This window comes from Pelobates fuscus, chromosome 3 (genome assembly GCF_036172605.1).
Source record: "Pelobates fuscus isolate aPelFus1 chromosome 3, aPelFus1.pri, whole genome shotgun sequence".
NCBI lineage: Eukaryota > Metazoa > Chordata > Amphibia > Anura > Pelobatidae > Pelobates > Pelobates fuscus.
In genome coordinates this window covers 395,540,350-395,565,903 of record NC_086319.1, presented here as the reverse complement: position 1 = coordinate 395,565,903, position 25,554 = coordinate 395,540,350, and the positions used below count along the sequence as shown (strand labels likewise).

Sequence of the window (25,554 nt, the reverse complement as noted above, 5' to 3'; positions counted from 1 at the left end):
TTACAGTGTCCCTTTAACAGCAATAATACTCACAGTAATAATTATGTTACTTATCAGTATGTGCAAATAAGATGCATTATTCTTGTTCTAAATTCTATTTTAGTTGCATAAATTATCAGTTAGTCACCTAAAATATCCCAGGACAGCCACACATCTGCCCACACCACCACCCACAGCCCTAAAATCAGTGTTCCTTGTTGTCCTTTTCAAATGTTGGGAGGTATGTTGGTATGATTCGGAGTGTAAATAGGAATTAAAATTAAAGTGACCTAATTTTCTGTAACGTACACAGAATTGAAAATTGTTCGTAACTTTTGAGGACCATGCAGTCTTCACAATATTTGGTGAAAAAAGATTAGCCTATCAAAGGTTACAGAAACCCAAAATGAACGCTTGAAGTAAAACAGACATTAGGTGCATGGACAAATCCATTATAAACTACCTTGGCAGATACATTGAGTAGACAGCACTGAAAATGGGGTAATCGTTTCCAAATAATCATACACAGATCTGCCACAACATTAAAACCGCTGACAGGTGAAAAGAATAACATTGATTACATGATTACAAAGGAAGCTGTCAAGGGGTGGTCTATATTAGGCAATGAGTGAACAGTAATTTTTTGAAATTCATGTGTTGGAAGCAGGAAAAATGGGCAGGCAAAAAATATCTGAGTGACTTTGACAAGGGTCAAATAGTTTTGGCTAGACAACTAGATCAGAGCATCTCCAAAACGGGAAGTCTTGTGGGGTGTTCCCAGTATGCAGTGGTTAGAACCTATCAAAAGTGGTGCAAGGAAAGACAAACAGCATCAGGGTCATGAGCTCATTGATGCATATGGGGAGCGGAGGCCAGTACGGCTGGTCCAACCACACAGAAGAGCTACTGTAGCTCAAATTGATTAAAAACCTAATGCTGCTCATGATAAAAAGGTGTCAGAACACACAGTGCATTGCAGCTTGTTGTGTAAGGGGTCAGGTAGCCATAGACCTATCAGAGTACCTATGATGAACCCTGTCCATCTCTGAAAAGCATCTTCAATGGTGACATTAGCATCAGAAATGAATAATGGAGCAATGAAAGAAGGTAGCCTGGTCTGATGAATCATGTTTTCTTTTAGATCAGGTGGTTGGCCAGGTGCATGTGCATTGTTTACCTGGGAAGGCATGGCAGCAATATGCACTATGGGAAGAAGGCATGCCGGCGGAGACAGTGTTATGATTTAGGCAATGTTCTGCTGGGAAACCTTGGGTTCTGGCATTCATGTAAATATTACTTTGACATGTACCACCTACCGAGAGATCACTGCAGACCATGTAGACCCCTTCATGGCAATTGTGTCCCTGGATGGTATTGGCCTCTTTCAGCAGGATAATGCATTTGTCACACTGCAAAAGTTGCTCAGGAATGGTTTGAGAATATGAAAAAGGTTGCTTTGGCCTCCAATTTCCTCATATCTCAAGCCAATTAAGCATCTGTGGGATGTGCCAGAACAACAAACCTGATCCATAGAGGCCCCACCTGACAACTTGCAGGACCTGAATGACCTGCTGCTAATGTTTTGGTGCCATATACCACAGGACACGTTTAGATGTCTTGCGCAGACCATGCCTCGATGCAGAGCTGTTTTGGCAGCACGAGAGGTACCTACACTATATTAGGCAGGTGGTTTAAATGTTGTGATTGAGCAATGTATATACATGCATGCAAGCAAGCAGATGTGTAGTGAGCAATGGCTCCAAACTTACTAGCTGACCTTTAGTCTTTTGCCCAAACTAGTTCTGTAGAACTAGACCTTTCCATTGGGAGGAATATTCAAATTTTAGACCAGATGGAGGACCACATGTTGTTTATCACTGCTCTATAAGCTACTAGAGGCATTTAGTTCTAGGATTTTAAAACACTAGATAACAAAATTAAAAAAATGCTAGTCAATCAATAGAAAAGGCAATGGCAGTACTTACCAATAAAATAAATAAATGTGAAGCTAAATAGTATGCTCTCAGATAGTAGACACCAAGACCCTCTGAGAACTGAAAATAAATACATTACAAGATCTCTAACCAGGCTAAAGTACTAAAGTGTGAAGTAGAAAAAAAATCACTTAATTCAGAAAAAGATTTCAACAATTAAAAAAAAAAAAATTCTTATTAAAATAAGATAAAATCATTAAACATGCCTTACATACCTGCCATGGTTTAATGGTCATGGAATCTGCACATTGCTGGCTGGATGTACAGAAGAAGAGTTTGTGGAGAGCATTGGCTACTGAGTACACTGCATTATATATGCGATAGTGGTACCTGAAGTCAAATTCATTAAATTCATAATTTTTATTTCTGAATCTGTTCAGCTTCTCCTCCCCAGTGCACAACGCGCTTTCATTCTTTGTGTCAGACCAACGGCAATCATGCACAATCTCCCAAAATCTATCTATAAAGATGTCATTTGAAAGAGCGGTAGAAGGGCGGATGGAAAGAAGAAACTCCTTGAACCCTGGCATCTCTGCTGCATATGTTGAAATGCCAAGTGTTCCATGCATTATACTACCATACTTTTGAATAGCAACAATTGGGGATTGTGACCATCCAGTGCAGGCCACCCAAATCTTTCCTGTGTCTTTTTTTTCATTCATAAAATCCATTAGCTGGTTTATAAAAGGATCTCTTGAGAAGATAATGACAACCTTAGCTGATGACTGTACAACCATATCAACGATGAACTTCATCTTTTTTAAAGAAGTACCTTTTCCAAAAGTCTCGTGATAAGCAAGACACACACCCAGTTTCTGAAGCTCGATTTTAAGGCTTTGTGAGCCTGATATTCCAAAATCATCATCGAGAGAAAGCAAACCTACCCAGTTCCACCCCATGTATGACACCAGTTTGGCCAGAGCACGAGACTGCTTGTCATCATTAGGCACGGTACGAAGGAATGATGGATACAAAAAGCGGTTGCTCAAAGATGGAGCGGTGGAATCATAGCTTATCTGCACAGTAAAACAGAGGCCAAAAAATTTCATCAATAAAATAGAAAGGAGATATAAATTATTTTTATGATCACATTTCTTCTCCAAACTCCAGATCATGCTGCTTTTGTAAGATACAAAAATGATACCCTAATGCTTGTTTCAATTGTTTAGATCTCTATTGTTTTATTATGACTTAATATACTGTAGTCACAGTTGTCAGGGAGCATATTATTCTGCACAATTGTAACATGAAACATGTAATACCTCCCTCCTGACTTTTTAAAAATTGGGAGACACAGAATTTAATTTTCAAATACAACAATTTAAGTCTGCTTTATTTTCCTCTTTTAAAAGATGTATCTAAGGACCATAACCACTACATAGAGTTGTACTAGTTATAGTGTTGTTAAGCTGTGGATGCTATCCACTGATTCTGGGTCAAGCCTTTTTGAAGCACTCACAGATGTGCAAGACAGCTGGCAAACTCATTCAATCAATGTCATTCAAAATATAGATGACTTTGATATTGCAGAATATAGCTTGGTTGCTTCATCTAAGTGTTGCTTCTAAGTGTCTGTGGTTGGAGATATTCTGGAGATAAACTGGAGGTAATCTGAGGTATTCAGGAGGATAAATAAAAAGTTAAGATTTGTTTGATTTAAATAATTCATCTCATTGGAATGGCAGACTTAGTTCAGTGTAATAGTTGCTGTGCATTTGTTTCGCGTTCCACTTTTTGGAGGTTTGGTTGTTGTGTAATCTGTAGACAGTTCTCTATCTTGTGGAAGGAGATTGTATTTTTGAAGTCTGAGATTTGTAAATTATCTGGTAAACAAATTCAGGCTGGAACTGCTGCAAAGCCACTGCCACAGAGACATACTAGGAATGGAAGATGGATTACTGTAGGATCTGGTAGACTTAGAGTTGTGGATAAAAGGCATATTGCACAGTCTGTTGTTCTACATAATGAATTTTATGCACTTTCAGAGTGTAATGGTGTCATGGAGACAGGCACTGAGGCTAGTGGTGTTGTGCAGAGAGGCACTGAGGCTAGTGGTGTTGTGCAGAGAGGCACTGAGGCTAGTGGTGTTGTGCAGAGAGGCACTGAGGCTAGTGGTGTTGTGCAGAGAGGCACTGAGGCTAGTGGTGTTGTGCAGAGAGGCACTGAGGCTAGTGGTGTTGTGCAGAGAGGCATTGAGGCTAGTGGTGTTGTGCAGAGAGGCATTGAGGCTAGTGGTGTTGTGCAGAGAGGCACTGAGGCAGAGGTGTTGTGGAGAGAGGCACTGAGGCTAGTGCTGTTGTGGAGAGAGGCATTGAGGCCAGTGGTGTTGTGCAGAGAGGCACTGAGGCTAGTGGTGTTGTGCAGAGAGGCTTGAAGACTATGGTGAGGCCTAATAGAAAGCAGTTGTTGTTGGGGGATTCCATCATAAGAGGTGTGGAGATGGACAATGGTGGTCTTGTGAGGTGTCTTCCCGGAGCTACTGCTCACAGAGACAGGAGACGTATCTGTAATATTGTTAAGCAAGCAAAGCAGGAAGGGGAATTGGATGTACTTGTCCATTTAGGGACAAATGACTTGGCTTGCAATGAGGTTTCAGAGGTTAAGGAAGTTTTTAGTGTTTTTGCCAATGATATACGGCAGGTTGCTTCCATACTGTCATTCTTTGAAGTTCTGCCTGTGCATAACACTCAGAATGACAGGCGGATGCGTATTAGGGACTTTAACTTGTGGCTTGGTGAATGGTGTCGGGAGCAAGGATTTGGCTTTATTGCTCATGGTAGCTCTGTTTGGAATGGAAATAAACTGTACAAAAAAGATGGTTTGCATCTTTCTCAAAAGGGAACAAATGTTCTCAGTGAGCAGTTCAGAGGTTTTGCTAGGATGTATTTAAACTAGGAGGGGGGGGGGGGCAAAAGGGTGATAAAACATCAATCCAATTGTCCCCCAAAACAAGGACATAAGGTGCCTGTAGCAAGTGTGTTAAAAAAATGATAAGCTTAGAGTCATGTCTACAAATGCTCGCAGTTTAGGGAATAAGATCCATGAACTTGTGGCAATAATGGCAACTGATAGTGTAGATTTAGTCGCTGTTACGGAGACATGGTATAATGAAAAAAATGACTGGGACATAGCAATACCAGGGTTCTCTTTATATAGAAAAGACAGGGAAGGCAAGAAAGGGGGAGGGGTGGCCCTGTATGTGAAGGATAGCATAACATCTAGCCTAATAAAGGTTAGTGAGACGAACATAGAGTCCATTTGGGTTACATTAGAATTTGGTAATCACACAGTAATTCGTGTAGGTGTGATTTATAGGCCACCAGGACAAATTGAAGAGTTAGATAATCTACTAGTTGAAGAAATAGCTAAAATGACAATGAAGGGGGAAGTTATCATCATGGGTGACTTTAATCTTCCTGATGTGAATTGGAAAACAAAAATAGCTACTTGTGCTAGAAGCACACATATTCTAAAATCCCTACTGGGATTGTCTCTAAAACAAGTCGTTGAGGAGCCAACTCGTAAAGAGGCCATACTAGATTTTGTGTTAACAAATGGAGATTTGGTATCAGATATTACTGTAGGTGAAAGTTTAGGATCCAGTGATCATCAGTCAGTGTGGTTTATTATAAGAACAGTGAGTCACACCACACAAAACAAAAACAAAAGTTTTAGACTTTAGAAAAACAGACTTTTCTAAAATTAGAATATGTGTAAAGGAGTCATTATCAGACTGGAGCAACTTAAATGGAGTCCAAAAGAAATGGGATTACTTAAAAGCTGCACTACTGAAGGCAACAGAAAATTGCATTAGGCTTGTCAGTAAAAGCAAAAAATTCAAGAAACCACTGTGGTACTCCGCAGATGTGGCCAAAATAGTAAAAAACAAAAAGTTAGCATTTAGTAATTATAAAAAAAACCAGAGTGAGGAAGACAGAATGACCTATAAGATTAGGCAGAAAGAGGCTAAGCAAGTTATAAGAGCTTCCAAATCACACACAGAAGAGAAAATAGCACAGTCAGTAAAAAAGGGGGACAAAACTTTTTTTTAGATACATAAATGAGAAAAGAAAAGTAAAACAAGGATTAGTTAGATTAAAAACAAAAGAAGGAAGGTATGTAGATGAGGATAAAGGTCTAGCTGACTGCCTCAATGAATATTTTTGTTCGGTATTTACAGCTGAAAATGAAGGAAAGGGACCTCCGTTAAAAAAAAAGGATAAATGAGTCATTTATTACACGTGAGTTTACAGAGGAAGAGGTTCTATTTCAACTGTCAAAAGTAAAGACAAATAAGTCAATGGGACCTGATGGAATACACCCAAAGCTATTAAAAGAGCTTAGTGGTGTACTAGCAAAACCATTAACAGATTTATTTAACCAATCATTGTTAACAGGAGTAGTCCCAGAAGATTGGAAGTTAGCGAATGTTGTGCCCATTCACAAGAAAGGTAATAGGGAGGAGTCGGGCAACTATAGGTCAGTAAGCCTTACTTCAGTAGTGGGGAAAGTGATGGAAACCATGTTAAATGATAGGATTGTTGAACATCTAAAAACACATGGATTTCAAGATCAGAGACAACATGGGTTTACTTCAGGGTGATCATGCCAAACTAATCTTATTGATTTTTTTGATTGGGTAACTAAAATTATAGATCAGGGTGGTGCAGTAGACATTGCTTACCTAGATTTCAGTAAGGCTTTTGACACTGTTGCACATAGAAGGCTTATCAATAAACTGCAATCTTTGAGTTTGGATTCCAATATTGTTGAATGGGTAAGGCAGTGGCTGAGTGACAGGCAACAGAGGGTTGTAGTCAATGGAGTATATTCGAAGCTTGGGCTTGTCACCAGTGGGGTACCTCAGGGATCTGTACTTGGACCCATTCTCTTTAATATTTTTATTAGTGATATTGCAGAAGGTCTTGATGGTAAGGTGTGTCTTTTTGCGGATGATACTAAGATATGTAACAGGGTTGATGTTCCAGGAGGGATAAGCCAAATGGCAAATGATTTAGGTAAACTAGAAAAATGGTCAGAGTTGTGGCAACTGACATTTAATGTGGATAAGTGCAAGATAATGCATCTTGGACGTAAAAACCCAAGGGCAGAGTACAGAATATTTGATAGAGTCCTAACCTCAACATCTGAGGAAAGGGATTTAGGGGTGATTATTTCTGAGGACTTAAAGGTAGGCAGACAATGTAATAGAGCAGCAGGAAATGCTAGCAGAATGCTTGGTTGTATAGGGAGAGGTATTAGCAGTAGAAAGAGGGAAGTGCTCATGCCATTGTACAGAACACTGGTGAGACCTCACTTGGAGTACTGTACACAGTACTGGAGACCATATCTTCAGAAGAATATTGATACCTTATAGAGAGTTCAAAGAAGGGCTACTAAACTGGTTCATGGATTGCAGGATAAAACTTACCAGGAAAGGTTAAAGGATCTTAACATGTATAGCTTGGTGGAAAGACGAGACAGGGGGGATATGATAGAAACATTTAAATACATAAAGGGAATCAACACAGTAAAGGAGGAGACTATATTTAAAAGAAGAAAAACTACCACAACAAGAGGACATAGTCTAAAATTAGAGGGACAAAGGTTTAAAAATAATATCAGGAAGTATTACTTTACTGAGAGGGTAGTGGATGCATGGAATAGCCTTCCAGCTGAAGTGGTAGAGGTTAACACAGTAAAGGAGTTTAAGCATGCATGGGATAGGCATAAGGCTATCCTAACTATAAGATAATGCCAGGGACTAATGAAAGTATTTAGAAAACTGGGCAGACTAGATGGGCCGAATGGTTCTTATCTGCCGTCACATTCTATGTTTCTATGTTTCTATGTTTCTAGAAATTAAACTTCTGCGTTATCAGTTATGGAATTCTGGTCACGAGGGCTGGACTGCAAGTGTCTTGCAGATAGGGCCATAGTTTAAATGTAAGCTTTGGGCCCAGACACTACAGTAAAAACCTGAAAACAAACATGATATTTAATCAAATGATTTCCTTACCAGAGGGTATTTGTAGATACCCAGCAGATTTGCAATTGCAATAGATGATGATGATAGAGTGTCTCCAATAATGGCAAGAGGCGTACTTGGATGGCACTGGTAGTTAAGGATAGGATTGTCCATCCCAGAAATGATCCAGAGAGTTCCCCAAAGTGTCTGAGAGATGTCTAAACAGGTATCAACTATTTGGAATCCCAGGGAGATATTAGGGAGTAAAGCCTCATTTTTATTAATTTCATCAATGGAATATCTTATCACCTGCAACCATGAATAAGATATTGTGCTGTATCTGAAAGACATCAGAAAGATTTTTTTATCAACCCCCCAAAAATATTCTAAATATATACTCTAGGCATTCAAAGTACAAGAAATTGTATTAGAGAAAACGATTTAAAAATGCATATGTTTCTAAATAATGCTAATTTGTTAGCTGACTTAGAGATCCATTTCTTGGCTGAAGAGGATTTATTCACTGAATTAAGTGATTTTTTAATCCTGTCATTATCAGTAAATATTGTCAGAAAATAACCATTTTAGTGAGATTCCTACCTCAGATATCATACATACATATCTGAAATGATAATATTAACACAATATTTAACCAGGAAAGGTCCATTCAATAGAGATGTCGCGAACATAAAATTTTCCGTTCACGAATGACGAACCCGAACTTCCGCAAATGTTCGCGAACGGGCGAACCAGGCGAACCGCCATAGACTTCAATAGGCAGGCGAATTTTAAAACCCACAGGGACTCTTTCTGGCCACAATAGTGATGGAAAAGTTGTTTCAAGGGGACTAACACCTGGACTGTGGCATGCCGGAGGGGGATCCATGGCAAATTACATAGTTGATGCAGAGTCTGGTTTTAATCCATAAAGGGCATAAATCACCTAACATTCCTAAATTGTTTGGAATAACGTGCTTTAAAACATCAGGTATGATGTTGTATCGATCAGGTAGTGTAAGGGTTACGCCCGCTTCACAGCGACAGACCAAACTCCACGTTTAACGCACCGCAAACAACCGCAAACAGTCCATTTGCACAACCGCAAACTCCCCATTTGCACAAGGTTGGATACCAAGCTAGCCATGTCCCGTTCCTTGTCCTCACTGATGTCATTGAAGGTCTCTTCCTCCACCCAGCCACGTATAACACCAAGGGTCCCCGAAAGGTGACAACAAGCCCCCTGTATTTTTTTTTTAAATGTACACTACTGTTACACCAGATATGAGTTGCACTGGTGTGACACTGTGCCCTGGCAGGCCCTGAAACGCACACATGTGAAGGAAACTGACTGCTATTATTTCACAGTCAAATTTCTAGTTTTTTTTTTAATGTACACTACTGTTACACCAGATATGAGTTGCACTGGTGTGACACTGTGCCCTGGCAGGCCCTGAAACGCACACGTGTGAAGGAAACTGACTGCTATTATATTACAGTCAAAAATTATTATTTTTTTTAATGCAAGCTATTGTGACACCAGATATGAGTGGTGGCACTGGGCAAGTGGGCACAGTATACGCTGTGAGCCTGACACACACGCTGGCAGGCAGGCAACTGCAATTAGATTACACAGAAAAAAAAAAGCAGACTGATGTTCTAGCCCTAAAAAGGGCTTTTTGGGGTGCTGTCCTTACAGCAGAGATCAGATGAGTCCTTCAGGACTGTAGTGAACACTGAATATACTAGCCTAGCTATTGATTTCCCTATTAAATCAGCAGCAGCTACACTGTGCCTCCTCTCACTAAGAATGCAGCTTCCGGGGGGCAGGGCCTAGCTGTCATGGAGGAAAGACGCACTTCGTGTGAGCTCCCTCAATATCTCACTTTAAGCAGCTATCAACAAGCGAATTTCACCCCAGAAAGGGATGACCCAGCAATGTTGCTCCTACCTGACCGACCCGACATGCTTAATAGCGGTCAGCAACTCGAGAAAGTATTACTTACCTCCGCGTCGCAAGTGTGGCCTGGTGCTCACCGGGCGGGAGAGGCGACCGATCTCCCAATCCTGGGATGCCCAGGAGCAGCTACTTCCCGGCAGGAGCTCCGTTACCCCCCCCCTTGGACCGGTGGGGATTATCCCGGTCCACCCCTGTGAGGCTGTCTGGAGCTAATGGACGCACAGAGCAGCCGCCCAGGCTGACATACTCATCTGCGACTCTCCCAATATGGCGGCAGCAAAGCAGAGCATGGCAGGATATTGAGTCTAAGCTGGACAGACTCTTTAATCAATTTTGGAAGCAAATAACAAGCAGGAAGCCCCAACAAACTCCACCACAGCCCCAACAAGCTCCACCACAGCTAAGCGAAGCAGTCCCCATTAAAATCCACCAACGCAAAAGGCGTCCAAGACGGGACCGGAGGTACAAACAGAAATGCAGAGCCTGCCCCACGTCAAGCACTCGCCTTAAGCCACCACAATCCCGCCCCGGATGTGAAGCACCACCGGGACAGATCCGACCACCTAACAAAACAAGCTTCCACCAAGCCGCGAACCCGGCACTCAGCCAGAGACTTGCCTTTGTTGTTCCAGGTATCAGGGACTTCCAGGGTATGCACCTGGTGCCCAGAAGGGATCGGGTGAGCACAAGCATTAAACAGCAGCCTGCCAAGCATGTCCCACTATAGCCTATCCTCCACACCATGCCTTTGATCACATGAACTGCTCTCTGCACATTAACTAATTGTAAAGTATCAAGCGTTTAAACATGTCATTATTTCACCTCCTAAAGAGTTTATTGTCGTAGTTCCTTACATGCCTTTACCTTAACCATTCATGTATTATGTTATTCACTAGTCTCATCTCATGGGGCGACACACACTTGATTTATAACTAGTGGTGGAGCTGCTGATATAAATACACAGTTGATAACGTGCAAGCTACACCCTAAACATGACAGCCATCTTTCACAACAATGTACTGCTATATACTCATACCCTCAGTGCAACTAGCCATGATATACACACGTTCAGCCTAGCATGCTCAAATATAACACACTTCTGTCTAAAAAAAAAAAAAATATATAATACAAAAAAAAGAATGCAGCTTCAGAATTAATCTAAATTGTATGCTGTCTAGGAGGTGGTAGGGTCTGGGAGGGAGGGTCTGCTGCTGATTGGCTGGAATGTTTCTACTGACTGTGAGGCACAGGGTCAAAGTTTACTCAATGATGACGAATAGGGGCGGACCGAACATCGCATATGTTCACCATCCGTGGCGAACGCAAACAAGCTATATTCGCCAGGACCTGTTCGCCAGCGAACTGTTCGGGACATCACTACCATTCAATTATTATCTGGTTTCAAAGTACGTCTTGGGGATGTTATTTTTGCCCAATATCCAGGGAGTTACTAATGAATGGGTTCTGATCATATTTCATTTTCAGTATGCATATACTGTGCTTAACACCAATATTTTGGAATTGGTCCAGAAAAGAGAAACCCTGGAAAATTAAAATTATATGATACGATACTGAGCTCTCTGAGAACCAATAGATTTACATAATCTGATATTGACGTTTTTGCTACATTAAATGTATTTAATTGCTTTTTTAATTGTTACTATGTCAGCCAGCTACATCTAGTTTTTTTTTATATATATTTTTGTTGTTTTGTTGAAGACTTCCTCTACTGAAAGAAAATCCAAATTATACCACAAGATGCAATCACTGAAGGGAAATTACAGAGATTGGTGATATTTCCATAAAGATGACAACCCATTTTAAAAAAAAAAAAGCCTAAATTAACCTCTTGAGCACCATATGTTAGTAAAATGCCTTTACCATAACATGACTTGTATGTCATCGGCCATTACATAACAAAAAAATGTCTAAGGGTATTTCCTCTGTTTCACTGGTGAGCTAATATACCATACAATATTAATTCTTGTTTGTTATTTGTTTTTGTTTTTTTAATAAAGCTAAAAAAACACAACATTTTAAATCATACTATAATAAAACAAGCCAAGCTCTCCAAAATGATTAAGATTAAGATTACAACTTAGATTAAATCGTCTATGTAATATAAACAATCTAAAATATGAGAGAGAGCTTCATTCAGGGTGGATCTTTGAAGAAGAATTATTGGATGTCACATAACATTCTACTGTTGTTGTTAAATTATACTTGATTTCCTATTAAGGTCATACTAAATATAGTTGTGTTGCCTTTAAAGCATGTTGCCTCTTAAGTCAAGACCACCAATTGGTACTGAACTAATTTAACCCCTTAAGGACACATGACATTTGTGACATGTCATGATTCCCTTTTATTCCAAAAGTTTGGTCCTTAAGGGGTTGATGTTTAAATATCAGGACAAACAGAGTTCTTTCTAATAGTAAATCTATCTATTTCTAGAAGCATTTCTAAACTAGAAAGATGGTATCTTGTTATATATCTTTAGATATAGCCTAATACTGTATGCTCTCATAGAAGGATAGTGAGACACTTTGCATGCTCTACAATTTGATGTATTAGGATGTGCACACTAAGATCATATTTGGTTCCCCATTCATTCACTTTTTGAACTTGTAGTGCTTTTTTCTTTTTGAACCTTTTTGCATTTGTGTGTGTTTTTTATACTTTTTCTAATGAAGCTGTTTCAAATTATCTTCTGTCTAAGAATGATCTTGAAATTATTGGTAATTCAAGGGAAGTGGGGTTCCCCCCATGTTTATACGGGAGGTTCTTTTTTGCTGTAAATCTGTCTCTGTTAATGTTGTCCTATTCTCATGACCATATGACATAAACACAGTCATTTAACTGTACAGAAGATTGTCTTGTTAAAGCCAGTCTTACGAATCACAGATAGGTGGCAACTTCCTCTCTCTGAATGAATAATCAGTTTGTATCCAGGTTGTATGCATTGGGATTAGGCCTCCGATCATGAGATCTCCTTTCTGGATGTATCCTTTCTGCTGGGGCCTATGGAGGGAGCAAGGTATGAGCTGTCCAAGGGAATCGATTGAAAGGAGAACATGGAAGTAGAGAAAGACTCCTAGGATCATGCTACCAAGAGACAGAGAGGCAGAGAGAGAGATAATGACATATTACGATTAAACTTTTTTTCTAGCCTGTCCATTTTTATCTTACAATCTTTGCAATTTGTTTTTCAAGCCACCCCATTTCACTGAATTGTAATAAATACCACTGAGTTGGGGTTATTAGTTTTTTTTCATGCTTCTGTTTGTTGATAGTTTTTTTTGTTGATGGTTTTTATTTTTCACTTGATTTTCTATTATACATTTAATTTCATTGTATTGATTTTTAAAAAATCGTTAGTATTACTGTTTTGTTTTTTTTACAAACATATCATTTATATTTAAACATGTTGACTATTACTCACATTGTTATCATTTTGCCTTTCTTTCATGGGTTATTTTTTTTACCCCTTAAGGACGCAGCTTCGAAAACTGGGCTTGACCTTAAGGACACAAGCCACTTTTGCATTTTTTGCTGTTTGTGTTCAAACGCAATTTGCGTCTCTGTCATTTATTGCACCAACACATATTATATACTTTTTTTTAGAGGACAAAGATGTGACATATACATAGATAAATTCTCATTAATTATAAAACAAATGCCCCCCAAAAAACACAGTTTTGGCTATTATAGCGTGTGCATAATATGTCCAGTCTAGAAAAGTAATTCAAAATAAATGCATTTATGTTTCTTGATTTATAGAGTACATAATATGTATAGGATTTCAGCTTATTTTGAAAGTCACAGGTCACAAAATAAAATGACTAAAATACAATTTCAATGTCAAAATATTTTAGAAGTTGGTATGTTTGTCTTGTAGGTTTAGTAGCCATAACAGAAAACAATATTGCCATACAAAAGTATATATTTATATAAAGTAGACATCACAGGCTATTTACGTAAGTTTATTTTGACACTTTTTACGTAGCCAATTCATCACCAATCTCTGCTAAGTATTGGAGTAAAATTTAGTTTTTTCTCAATTTTGGCATATACACATATAACAAGGTTTTTGTAATGTGTATTTTGTAAAGCTGGTGTGTGCTATCCCTGTACAGATTGTGTTCAGCTACATCTGCTGAGTATAACGATACCCCCATTGTATGTCTTCAGCACTATTCTGTGAAGCTACAATGCCATATAAGAGACTTTTTGTTTTACTTTTTAAACTTTCTTTAAACTTTTTTTACACTTTTAAAATTTGTATAAACTTTTTTTTACCGTTAACCCCTAACTAGCAGTAAGCAGCACTAACAGTAAATCCCCCAATTTCCCATAACTCCCACCCACCACAGCTAGCAAAATATATAATTTTAAAATATTTAAATCACTTAATGTAATAAACTGAACCCATGAGGGCTAAAATAAAAAAAAAGTTAACCCTCAGGGGTTAAAAAAAAACAAAAATCGGTTCACAGTATAATACTGTGATCTATATCTTGATCACTATAGGCAGTAATCAACTTTTTTTAATGTTATTAAAACACTTTTTTATAACTTTTTTTTACTTTTTAAAGCTTTTTTAGTCAGTGATCAATTGGCAGGGTGCACTTCACACTGACCGCAGAAGCACAGGGAGGCAGATCAGAAGTCCCTGCAACACATGTGCTTGCTCTGACAGTCAGAGGCAGACCGGAGGAGCGTTAACCCCACAATCACTGCATTCTGGGGTTAATTTTAACTCATTACGGACAGGGTCCGTCATCCGGCGTTAAGTGCTTTCCCAGCATGACGGACCCGGTCCGTCATCCGGCGTTAAGGGGTTAACTGCACATTTGAAATATGAAGAAAGATAAGAGAAAATAAAAGAATGGTAGAAAAGGCAAACGGACATACGAAGGGTAGAAATGAGAAACAGAAAGATGAAAGTTAGAAAGAGTAAGAACAGAGGTAAAAGAATACCCAAACTCATGTTTATAGTTTCAGTTACTAATTTTCTTCATGTTATTATTTCACAATTTTTTTTTAACTGCATTCTTTTCAAAACGCTACAACTAGTACCAAGCTCCTCATTCGCCTGGCCTTATCTACAAAGCCTTCAAGTGTCTTTCTACTATACGGCTGAGTTTGCATTATATATTAATTTATCAGTCTACAATTTAATCTACGTTAGCAAAAAATATATTGTTATTACACTGTGTAGTATTTATTAGAGCATTTTGCTTCCTCTACCTCACATATAATCTCAATGTCTGAATCTCCCATTTATTGTCTTACCTTTAGTCGGTATGTGTTCTGCTGGGTATCAGTCTTAGTCATAATTCTTAGCACTTTGTTCAATGGTATATATATATATATACATCTGATTATTTACTGGGAATTACCCATACTCCTCAGAGATTTGGTTTCCAATTGTACTTAATATTTCTTGCATGTAATTATATTGTTATTGAAAAAAATATGCCATAATTATTCAGAGAGAAAATTTTGTCATGCGAAAACATAATGATTCTTAATTTGTAACTGTCAACTGGTTTATATTATTTTTTTTTTGTCCCACTACAATACAAGGTAATTGAAGTGTTTAGTGGGGTGAAATATGCAGTATGAATAAGTAATAAGATGGAATTAGCACCATGCAACTTGTGTCAATGTCTTGCATTATACCTTAGTTCCTCATGTGACGTATTCTTACTCCCGTCACAGGTTTAATGATCTCTTTAAAATGTAAATTTGTAACAGTGTGAAATGTAAACTTGTAAAAAATATAAACTTTGACGTCAGTGTGCTGTAATAATAACAACATTAATTATACTTGTTAAACCTATTTGTTTGGTGCTACCCCTATTCCAAGTTTTACTGAGAAACGTTTGGGTACCACTGACCACAACACCCAACTGGCAATAGAAGATGTACACGTAGATAAAAAGGGAGCTCTGTGCAGAGGAAAAAAAGCATATGAAAGCATATTAATGCATGTTGGAATAGTTCAAATGAAGCAATTGCTATAGCAGAATGAGTTAAAATCCAGGGATATGAGGCCCATTCTGGCCTGTCAAGAGCACTGTGTAAAGGAAAAGCACAAAAAAAGAACTCTGGTCAGGTATGTATGTAGGAAAAAAAGTGAAGCTAAAAGGGCCATAATCAGTCAAGGATTATACTACAGAAAAAAAAAGATGTTAGTTGCTATGGCCCTGTGCAGCACACTCACTATACCTATCAAGGTGGTCTGGCAGGAAAGGATTCCATGACCCATTGCAGACAGTTACTTTGTAGAATTGTGAAACCATGACAAGAGACAGGGAAGTGAATGTAGTTATGTGAACATGAGGTCACTATTCATCCCCTTTAATTTCTAAAACACTAACTTATTCACTCCTGGGAAGGCTAGCCTGAAGAGAGTGCAGTCTATAGCCTCCAGTAAATTGGCTGAGAGCCAAGCCTCTGCTGTCCTTGATGTTGGAGAGCAAGTATCCTGCTGATCTGCAGCAGAATGCCTGTAGCTGAGCTCCAGTACCTATCAATTATAGGTATCTCCGCTGGTGAGTCCTCATAGCTGAAATAAGCAGTATAATAATCTAAGACCCTTTCCCCCCAGCAACTAGATGACACATAGTTCTGGGAGTCAACTGGTTTTATTTTGGCCACACGTGGCTTTTATGCACAGACCCCGACATGGGGTCTCTTATACAAAAATACAGGGCTTTTCCTCCCCAGATCCTCTGTGCCTGAGAGATAATTGCATGAGAAAATATATAACTTAATTATCTCTCAGGTACAGAAAAATCTAAATACTTCAGAACCCGACGAACCTCGTATCACCGAATACCTTGGATCTGAGTGCACACTTTGATGAAATATAACTCAGATCTCTTTGGTGGTTTGGGAATGCCATTTGAATGAAGTTGTGACTGGTCGGCCACGAGGTGATGCCTCAAAACAGTTCCAGAGAAAACAAGGCAAGGACCGGTCATCTTTCGAGGGTTCTGTTACCATACGAAGACTCCCCCTGATCGTTAGTTTATGCCTCCCTAACACCGTTCTCCTAACTGTTCAGGAAGTTGGATGGGCAGCGGTACCAGTTTACCGGGTGTGTGTATCCAAAATTAGTTCCAAGTTGTCAACGACCATGTACCGCTGCCCGGGTTCGGAAAACAAGATGGTTGCCAATTGTTTGAACACGTGTGTTCAGGTATATGAACGGTGGCCACTCAGGGGAACACTTGAACTCATTACCAATTTGTGGCTAACAGCCAGGGGCGGTCGGTAATTAAAAGGTGTGAACAAGGGGACACACAGAGTTGATGTGGTAATCGAACAGGGCTGTACGGACAGCAGAATAAAGGGAATAAAAGTGTAGCTAGAGCATCCACTCCGCTACAATGCCCAACCCCAAAAAGGTAGAAATGACAGGCTGGCAGGTCCGGACTTGCCTTCGGGCATACTGGGCAAAAGCCCGGTGGGCGGCGATTGCATAACTGCCCTTTAAAAAAAAATGTATCTGCTTTTGTCCTATTAAAATACTCTTGCTACTTCTACTAGGGCACCTTTTATTTCGGAAACTAAAGTACAGTCACTGACACTATGAAATGGATGTGTGGAAAATCTTTTTTCTTCTAAGGGTAGAGTTTCTATTCATTAATATGGTACCCTCATATTGTTCGGAGCACCTAAGCACCTGAAGTAACAGCATACATGGCTAGAAAAAAAGTAAATAGGAAGGAAGACATGTCAGAGTGCGGCTCACCAAATGGGCGATTTTAAGGAGCAGATTCTGACACAGTTTTCCCCTCTGTGTTATTGAGGGGGATAGGGTCCTTGTGGTCTGGAACTTACCACTCTGTGAAGAAGTTGGGCCTGAAATTTGCCTGTATGAGCCTGACGAGGCACAGCGGCTCCTGAAACCACCGGTCCCATTGGAGACCTTCCTGGCGAAGACCATCTCCGAAGGGGTCCAGAATGGCTTCCACATGGGACTCAGGTTTAGAATCACATTGCAGAGTCTGGAAAGGCGTGGGGCTGGGATCAGGGGATTTGCCTGCATACTCAAACTCAGACTCAGACAGCGCAAGCAAATTTATTAACATGCTTGCGCTGTGTTTCCCTGTAACTCATCTGCAGTTTCTCCATAAGTGGGATACCAGGAGATAAAAGGGCCATCAAAGAGTATTGTGCATGTGTTTGGAGCCTGGGTGTTGGATTGCGTGTATGTAGAGTGAGCTAATTATTATTATTATTAATAATATTAATATTGCCATTCATATATCACCAACAGATTCCATAGTGCTTTACAATATTACAAGATGGGGGGGGGGATTTAACTATAAATATGACGATTGCAAGAAAACTTACAGGAACGTTAGGTTGAAGAGGTAATTGTGGTGTGGTATTGTGTAAATAGGTCGGTTACCATCATTTTGTGTTTGTGGTGTAATATGTGTGGCATGGGGCTGTAGAGAGTGAGAGAGTGTGTGTATATAGGGGGCATAGTGTGTATAGGGGAGGTAGCGAGTGTGTGTATAGGTGATGTAGGGGTTGTAGAGAGTGTGTGTTTAGGGAATGTAGTTTGTGTTTGCTTACAAAGAATCTAGTGTGTGCATAATCATAAAAAAACATCAAGTGCCAATCATACAAAACTCACAATGAAAAAGCCTTACCTAAGAAAGCAAACTTGGGATGAGAACCTGAAGCTGATTTTGTTTTGTTTGTTAGTTCAAACTGGTGTAAAAAAAAGTTAATGTATGACCTGAAAACCTTGAACTCTTATCTAGTGTATACAAGGGAAGGTATGAGGTAATGTTTATTTTGACACCCTGAGCCATATTTGACCTTACAAATCAAACATGAACACTTTACTCCAATGATGTCACTTTGCTGACTTGGAGTGGATGTTTACGTACCCGTACACATTCCAGTGAATTGAGGTAAATCAGTAATGGTTGAATTTAGAATATCATGTGATTGTATATTACATTTCCCATAAAGAGGGTCTTTCTTCAGAATTCAAAATTGATAGTGGTAAACAATTTAAATATATAAACTAAACATTAGCAGGAAATGCTCGACATGGAAATTGTGCAAAGCTGAAAATTTTGGATTGGTTAAATCATTTTAAAAAAGATTTATATATTTTTTTGGGTCCTGCAATGCTCACTCATATACCAGTTTGGGTCGTCCAAAAAATTGTCCATGAAAAAAAGAGAAAAATTCTGCCTTTTTGCAATGCCGATTCTGAATTTTATGTCGAGACACAGAGGCTCATATTGTGCTTAACTCTTTCTTTACTTAAACATAGCACCAAAAAAAACAAAAAACAATAGGAAAAAAGGATGCCAACAAGTGACCCCCCAAACTTTATCCCTCATGAATAGCCATCCCTATATCATCCTTAACCAAACCCCCCAACTTCCTCTTTTGTTGCTGCTCCCTTGGATGCAAGTTAAGTACAGATTATATGCATTGTTTCTCTCACCCTTCATGTTTTGTGCCATCCTGGGCCATTAATGCCTTTCCTTTTACCTTTTGCTACTTCAGTTTTCCCCTTTAGATTTTGCTTAGCCTATTCTCACTAGGCCTAACCCCTTCTGGTTGTGTGGTTTCTGGCCTACTAGTCCCCGCTGTGTGCTCCAATGAGCTGTGCTGCATTCAGGCCTGTGTTGACTCTCTAAACCCTGGTGTTTTTTCCAATCTGCCTTCTATGTAATCTGCTTTTTTCTGGCTTTAGCATGTCTGGCAGTCTGTCCCCCCTTGTGCCCAGTAGAGATGATGGGGAATGTCACTCCCCTGAACTGGAGACCTCTTAGCTTCCTTCCTCCCTGAGTCCAGGTATCATGCCCCCTTTTCCCTGGGGACATTGCTGCTTCTTTTCAGCTCCGTATCTGATGCAATTATGCCTGCCTACCATTTCCCAATCAATTGCCAAGGCATTGCTACAGGTACAATTTGTCCCCTCTGAGAACCCACCTCTGTCTGATTCGGCTGGCCCGTCTGCTGACAGCTCTCCAGCTGCTGAGAATGTGGGCAAATCCCCTAATTCCAGCCCCGCCCCTTCGCAGGCTATGCAGGCTATGCAAGGTGATTCTAAACCAGGTCCCAGATGGAAGTCATTCTGGACCCCTTTGGAGATCTACTTTTTTTTCTTTTCAATATATAATTTTTATAATTTTTTTTAAACAAGAAATAGTACAGTATACAATATGGCAATACAGTCTGGTAATACCGTATGGTAATACATCCCTGGGAAATGCACATATTTACATCATAGTATACGAATCTGTGCGCATATGCGGTATCTGAATCCCCTGGAACCGTACATAGTATTCTGTATTTTACATTGCATGTTATCATACATATGCACAATCTGATTAGAGCCAAGTAGGGGCCTATCGTCTTGGAGAAAGTGTGATGAGTCTTCCCAGAGGGTGTAATAGTCAGGTGCCATATTGTACCAGAGAGTGATAAGTTAAGAAAATAAAATAAATAGGTAGGGGGAGATAACATAACAGCATAGTGTGGCATGAGAGCTTCATTTCCAATGTGTTATGCTTATTCGTTCTTTCTTTTTCAACCAAATAATTATACATCATAAACAATAAAACACATCCACATACCACTAAACAGAGTCACGTTGTTATTTTGTGCACATTGCCCTCTTGGCTTAATGAACATTAGACTCTACTCGTGATAGCTCACTGATATATGCATTGTTCCTAGTAGGGTAAGTCAAATTTATTTTTCAATCAGAGCCTAAACCTACATATGTGCTACATAATTAGTGAGTAGAGCATTCACTCAGGGGTGAGTGAAAAACCCTATCTAGGTGAGATTCCGAACATCTCCCCTACTGTTTTACCTGTGCTAGTTATGAATGTGTTCCCATGCCTATGCCAACATAACTATGAAACTTAACTCTGGAGGGGTGAGAGAGGGCGGGAGGTTGGGGAGGTGGGGAAGACTTTGTCATGGTAAGCAATCATGCGTCCATATACTTCACAGTAAACGCAAGTTACTTCTTGTGTGTTGTTACATTGCCCCTCTACTCTATCCAGTCCTGCCACAGTTGTACATGCGTGTTCTCTGCCTTCTATTCTATATGCCATTCTTTCATATTGGCACGTCTGATCCACTCTCTCTAGCACCTCCGATATATCTAGAGGAGTTGTTTTTTTTCCAATTTTAGGCGATGCTCAATTTAGCTGCCAATAGCATGTGTATGACTATCAATTTATTCCGTACCCTACACAGGTCCTGGTGCATATGCCATAGTTAAAATTCAGGGTGGGTTGGTATCCGTATTCCTGTCAGGGTGTATGATTTGTTTAACTTCATTCCAAAAATGTGTGAGGCAGTGGCATTCCCAAAAGATGTGGAGTAATCTGATCTCTAAATCCTTGGCACCTCCAGCATAAGTCAGAGACTTCAGTTCTTTCATTTTTTTCCTTTCTCCTTCTTTTGGAACAACAAGGGGAAGAAGGGTGGGTGAAATGTTGAAGCTGAGTCTTCTTTTCACCCTGCATTACTTTTCTAACTTTCTGTGTTACTGTTCCATTTTCAAAGATCAAATGAGTATGAAACAAGTGCATTTCCATGTCCACATAAGTTGCACGTTGGGGCAAATAAGGAAGCGGTATTTAAACGGCGTGATACGTTTATTCATCCACAGAAGGCTGGAAGAAAAAAAGAGCCTGATGGCATTCGAACTCACGCCCCCGAAGAGACTGGAGCCTTAATCCAGTGCCTTAGACCGCTCGGCCACACTCACTGCGCATGCTTCCTGCGGCTGTGTACTCACAAAACACACGACATTTGGCAGCATTCTGATCATTTCATTTTCTTTCTTGTCAAAAGGTTGCAAGTCCCGACAATATCTTTCCACACTCATGTGGCACTGCTGGCGGCATAGGTCATTTAGAGCGCCTTCACCTCTACAGGACGGCAAAAACACAAGAAAACTAGATCAATTCTAAAATATTACACATCCCCCTCTATTTATTCTCACACAGAACAAATATTATCCTAATATATATATATATATTGATCCTGAGGAAGGTCCATGTGTGGACCGAAACGTCGATTTTGCTACAATTTATGGAATAAATTTATACTTTTTCTACTAAAGACCGTGAGTGCAGCCCAGCTAATTCTGTTTTTGTTTTGATATATATATACAAGAAAACTAGATCAATTCTAAAATATTACACATCCCCCTCTATTTATTCTCACACAGAACAAATATTATCCTAATATATATAAATATATATATATATATATATATATATATATATCAAAAGAGTTTGAAGCGCAAGTTCCTCGTGTTACATTCAGGTGAAAGCTGCTAGCTGTCACGGTAATATACCCCAACACGCAGGAATAGTACAGATAGTCAGGAGACAAGAAACCAGGGTTCGTCTTACCGGACCTTAGAGTGGCCGGACTTGACGAGAAAAAGCAAGACAGAGTCTAGAACAAGCCGAGGTCAAGGGAACAGAGAGACAGCGTAACGTAGAACAAGCCGAGGACTGGTACACAGAGGACAAAATAGCGGATAAGCAAGCAAGGATAAAGAGAGAGCGGAGTCAGGAACAAAGCCAAGGTCAAGCACCAAAAAACCAACTGAACGATACAAGCACTAAAGGGAAACTGGACAGAAACCACGATAGGGCAAGGAGCAAGGGAAACAGGTGAGTATAAATACCCTAAGGTTCACTTTGATTGGCCCCTGTCATATCCACGCCCCCAAAATGTGAGTGTATGGGGAATGTGGCCTGACAGGGGCCAATGGGAGACTGATTCTAATTTAGTCTCCCACTGTCCCTTTAAGAGCGCGCCCGAGACGCGCGGCGCGCTCTTAGTGTCGGACGGGACACGTGACCGCTTCTCGCGGTCACTGCCCGCCTGACTGATCATCTCGTTGGCTGAGCCGCGCGCGGCTCGTGCAGGAGCAGGACCGCGCGCGGCGAGAAGAGAGGACCCCGGCCGGCCCCTGGAGAGGGTAAGTACCGCTACAGTACCCCCCCCTGAAGACACGCCCACCGGGCGGGGAGGAGCAGGCCTGGCAGGAAAACGAGCGTGGAAAGAACGCACAAGGCGAGGAGCGTGAACAGCGTCAGCGGAAATCCAACTGCGTTCCTCAGGCCCATAGCCCCTCCAATGTACCAGATATTGGAGGCGACCCCGAAGCAAACGAGAGTCAATTACAGCCGCCACTTCAAACTCCTCATGGCCCTCCACAGAAACCGGAGGAGGAGGAGGGACATGCCGAGTATAACGGTTGCACAGGAGGGGTTTTAACAAGGAGGTATGAAACACGTTAGGAATGCGTAAATTTTTTGGAAGATCCAATGCATACGAGACAGGATTAACCACATGCAAGATACGAAAAGGACCAATAAAACGAGGGGCCAACTTCATAGAAGGCACACGAAGACGAATATTGCGAGTAGAAAGCCAAACCCGGTCTCCCACAGCATAGGATGGAGCCGCCCTGCGATGCTTGTCTGCCTGAACCTTCTGACGAGCAGCTGAGGCCACCAAAGAACACTGAACCTGCTCCCAAGTATTACGTAGACTAGCCAAATGTTCGTCCAGAGCTGGCATGCCCTGTAAGGAGAATGCAGCTGGAAGAACCATGGGATGCCGGCCATAAACAACGTAAAAAGGGCTGTTAGCGGAGGATTAATGAGCAGCATTATTACGAGCAAACTCAGCCCAAGGAAGAAGGTCAGCCCAATTGTTCTGATGGTGGGACACGAAACAACGAAGATACTGCTCTAGAGATTGGTTGGCACGTTCAGCAGCTCCATTAGACTGGGGGTGGTAGGCTGAGGAAAACGAGAGGGAGATACCCATCTCTGTACAAAACGTTCTCCAGAATCTGGAGATAAACTGGCTACCCCTATCGGACACGATCGAAGTGGGAATACCATGCAACCGAAACACCTCCCTGGCAAAGATAGAGGCAAGTTCCCTGGATGATGGTAATTTGACAAGAGACACAAAATGAGCCATCTTAGAAAAACGATCCACAATCATTAGGATGACAGTTTTACCATTAGAGGGAGGTAATTCAACAATGAAATCCATGGATATATTGGACCACGGTCTCTCGGGTATGGGCAACGGATGTAACAACCCACAAGGAACTCTGTGGGAGGACTTCATACTGGCACAAGTGCTACAGGCATTAACGTAATCGGTGACGTCCTTGCGCAAGGAAGCCCACCAGAAATATCTAGAAACTGCTGAGAATGTCTTAGAAATACCAGGGTGTCCAGCAGTTCTAGTGTCATGATATAATGACAAGATGTCTCGTCTCTCCGGTATATCAACGAATAGCTTATCAGCAGGCCTCTCCCCAGGAGCCAAGTGTTGTTTAGCCTGAATAGCTTGTAAGAGAGAAGACGAAATGGAAAGAACAGTAGTCGCTATTATTCTGTCAGGCGGAATGACAGGGGTAACATCGACCTTGAGTTTGTCAGTAGTCTCGAATTGTCTGGACAGAGCGTCAGCTTTAGTATTACGGTCACCCGGTCTGTAAGTGATTATGTAATTAAAACGAGACAAAAACAGAGACCACCTGGCCTGCCTGGAAGACAATCTTTTTGCTTCACTAAGGTAAGAGAGGTTTTTGTGATCCGTTTAAATGAGGATGGGATCCCTAGTACCCTCTAGCAGATGTCTCCATTCCTTGAGCGCCAAAATGATAGCAAGGAGTTCACGATTGCCTACATCATAATTCCTCTCTGCTTTGGACATCTGGCTGGAAAAGAAGCCACAAGGGTGTAACGGCTTTTCAGGTGAATCTCTTTGAGACAAGATAGCACCTACCCCTATCTCAGAAGCATCAACTTCAAGAATAAAGGGCAGTGAAGGGACAGGATGCTGTAAAACAGGAGCAGAGGCAAATGTAGCCTTCAAGAATTCAAAGGCCTCGAGTGCTTCTGGTTTCCAGACATGAGTATTACCATCCTTCTTGGTCATTCTGGTTATAGGCGCAACAATGGCAGAAAACCCTTTAATAAAACGCCTATAATAATTAGAGAACCCCAGAAAACGCTGAATGGCTTTCAACCCCTGGGGTAGAGGCCATTCCATAATGGCAGACAGTTTCTTGGGATCCATACGAAAACCCTTGGCCGAGATTATATAACCCAAGAATTGGACTTCAGATTGATCAAATGAACATTTTTCGAGTTTGCAATAGAGACCGTTAACCAGAAGAGTTCTCAACACTAATTTAACATGCATGTGATGAGTCTGTAAATCAGTAGAATAAATCAATATGTCGTCCAAGTATACTATAACGAATGTATGTATAAATTGACGTAGGACATCATTAATAAATTCCTGAAAAACTGCTGGGGCGTTACAAAGACCAAAGGGCATCACAGTGTACTCGTAGTGGCCACTCCTGGTATTGAAAGCGGTCTTCCACTCGTGATCCTTTTTGATACGTATGAGATTGTAAGCACCCCTAAGGTCCAATTTAGTAAAAACTGTGGCCTGTTTAAGCCTATCAAATAGTTCTGTGATCAAAGGTATGGGGTACGCATTTTTGACGGTGATTTTATTTAGGCCCCTATAGTCAATACAAGGCCTTAATTCGCCATCTTTCTTAGATACAAAGAAGAAACCCGCCC

General features: G+C 40.6%; 1 protein-coding gene across 1 annotated transcript in view; it reads right to left on the bottom strand.

Moving 5' to 3' along the window:
• LOC134601889 (uncharacterized) overlaps positions 1 to 18,003 on the bottom strand; it is a 57,338-nt gene extending 39,335 nt beyond the window's left edge. Inside the window, exons 1-4 of the mRNA XM_063446393.1 lie at positions 17,753 to 18,003; positions 12,794 to 13,003; positions 7,993 to 8,281; positions 2,189 to 2,989 (exon numbers count right to left, since the gene is read on the bottom strand). Of these exons, the coding sequence (XP_063302463.1) occupies positions 2,189 to 2,989; positions 7,993 to 8,281; positions 12,794 to 13,003; positions 17,753 to 18,003 (1,551 nt within the window). The remainder of the gene's footprint in view (positions 1 to 2,188; positions 2,990 to 7,992; positions 8,282 to 12,793; positions 13,004 to 17,752) is intronic.
• Between the last annotated feature and the right edge of the window lie 7,551 nt (positions 18,004 to 25,554).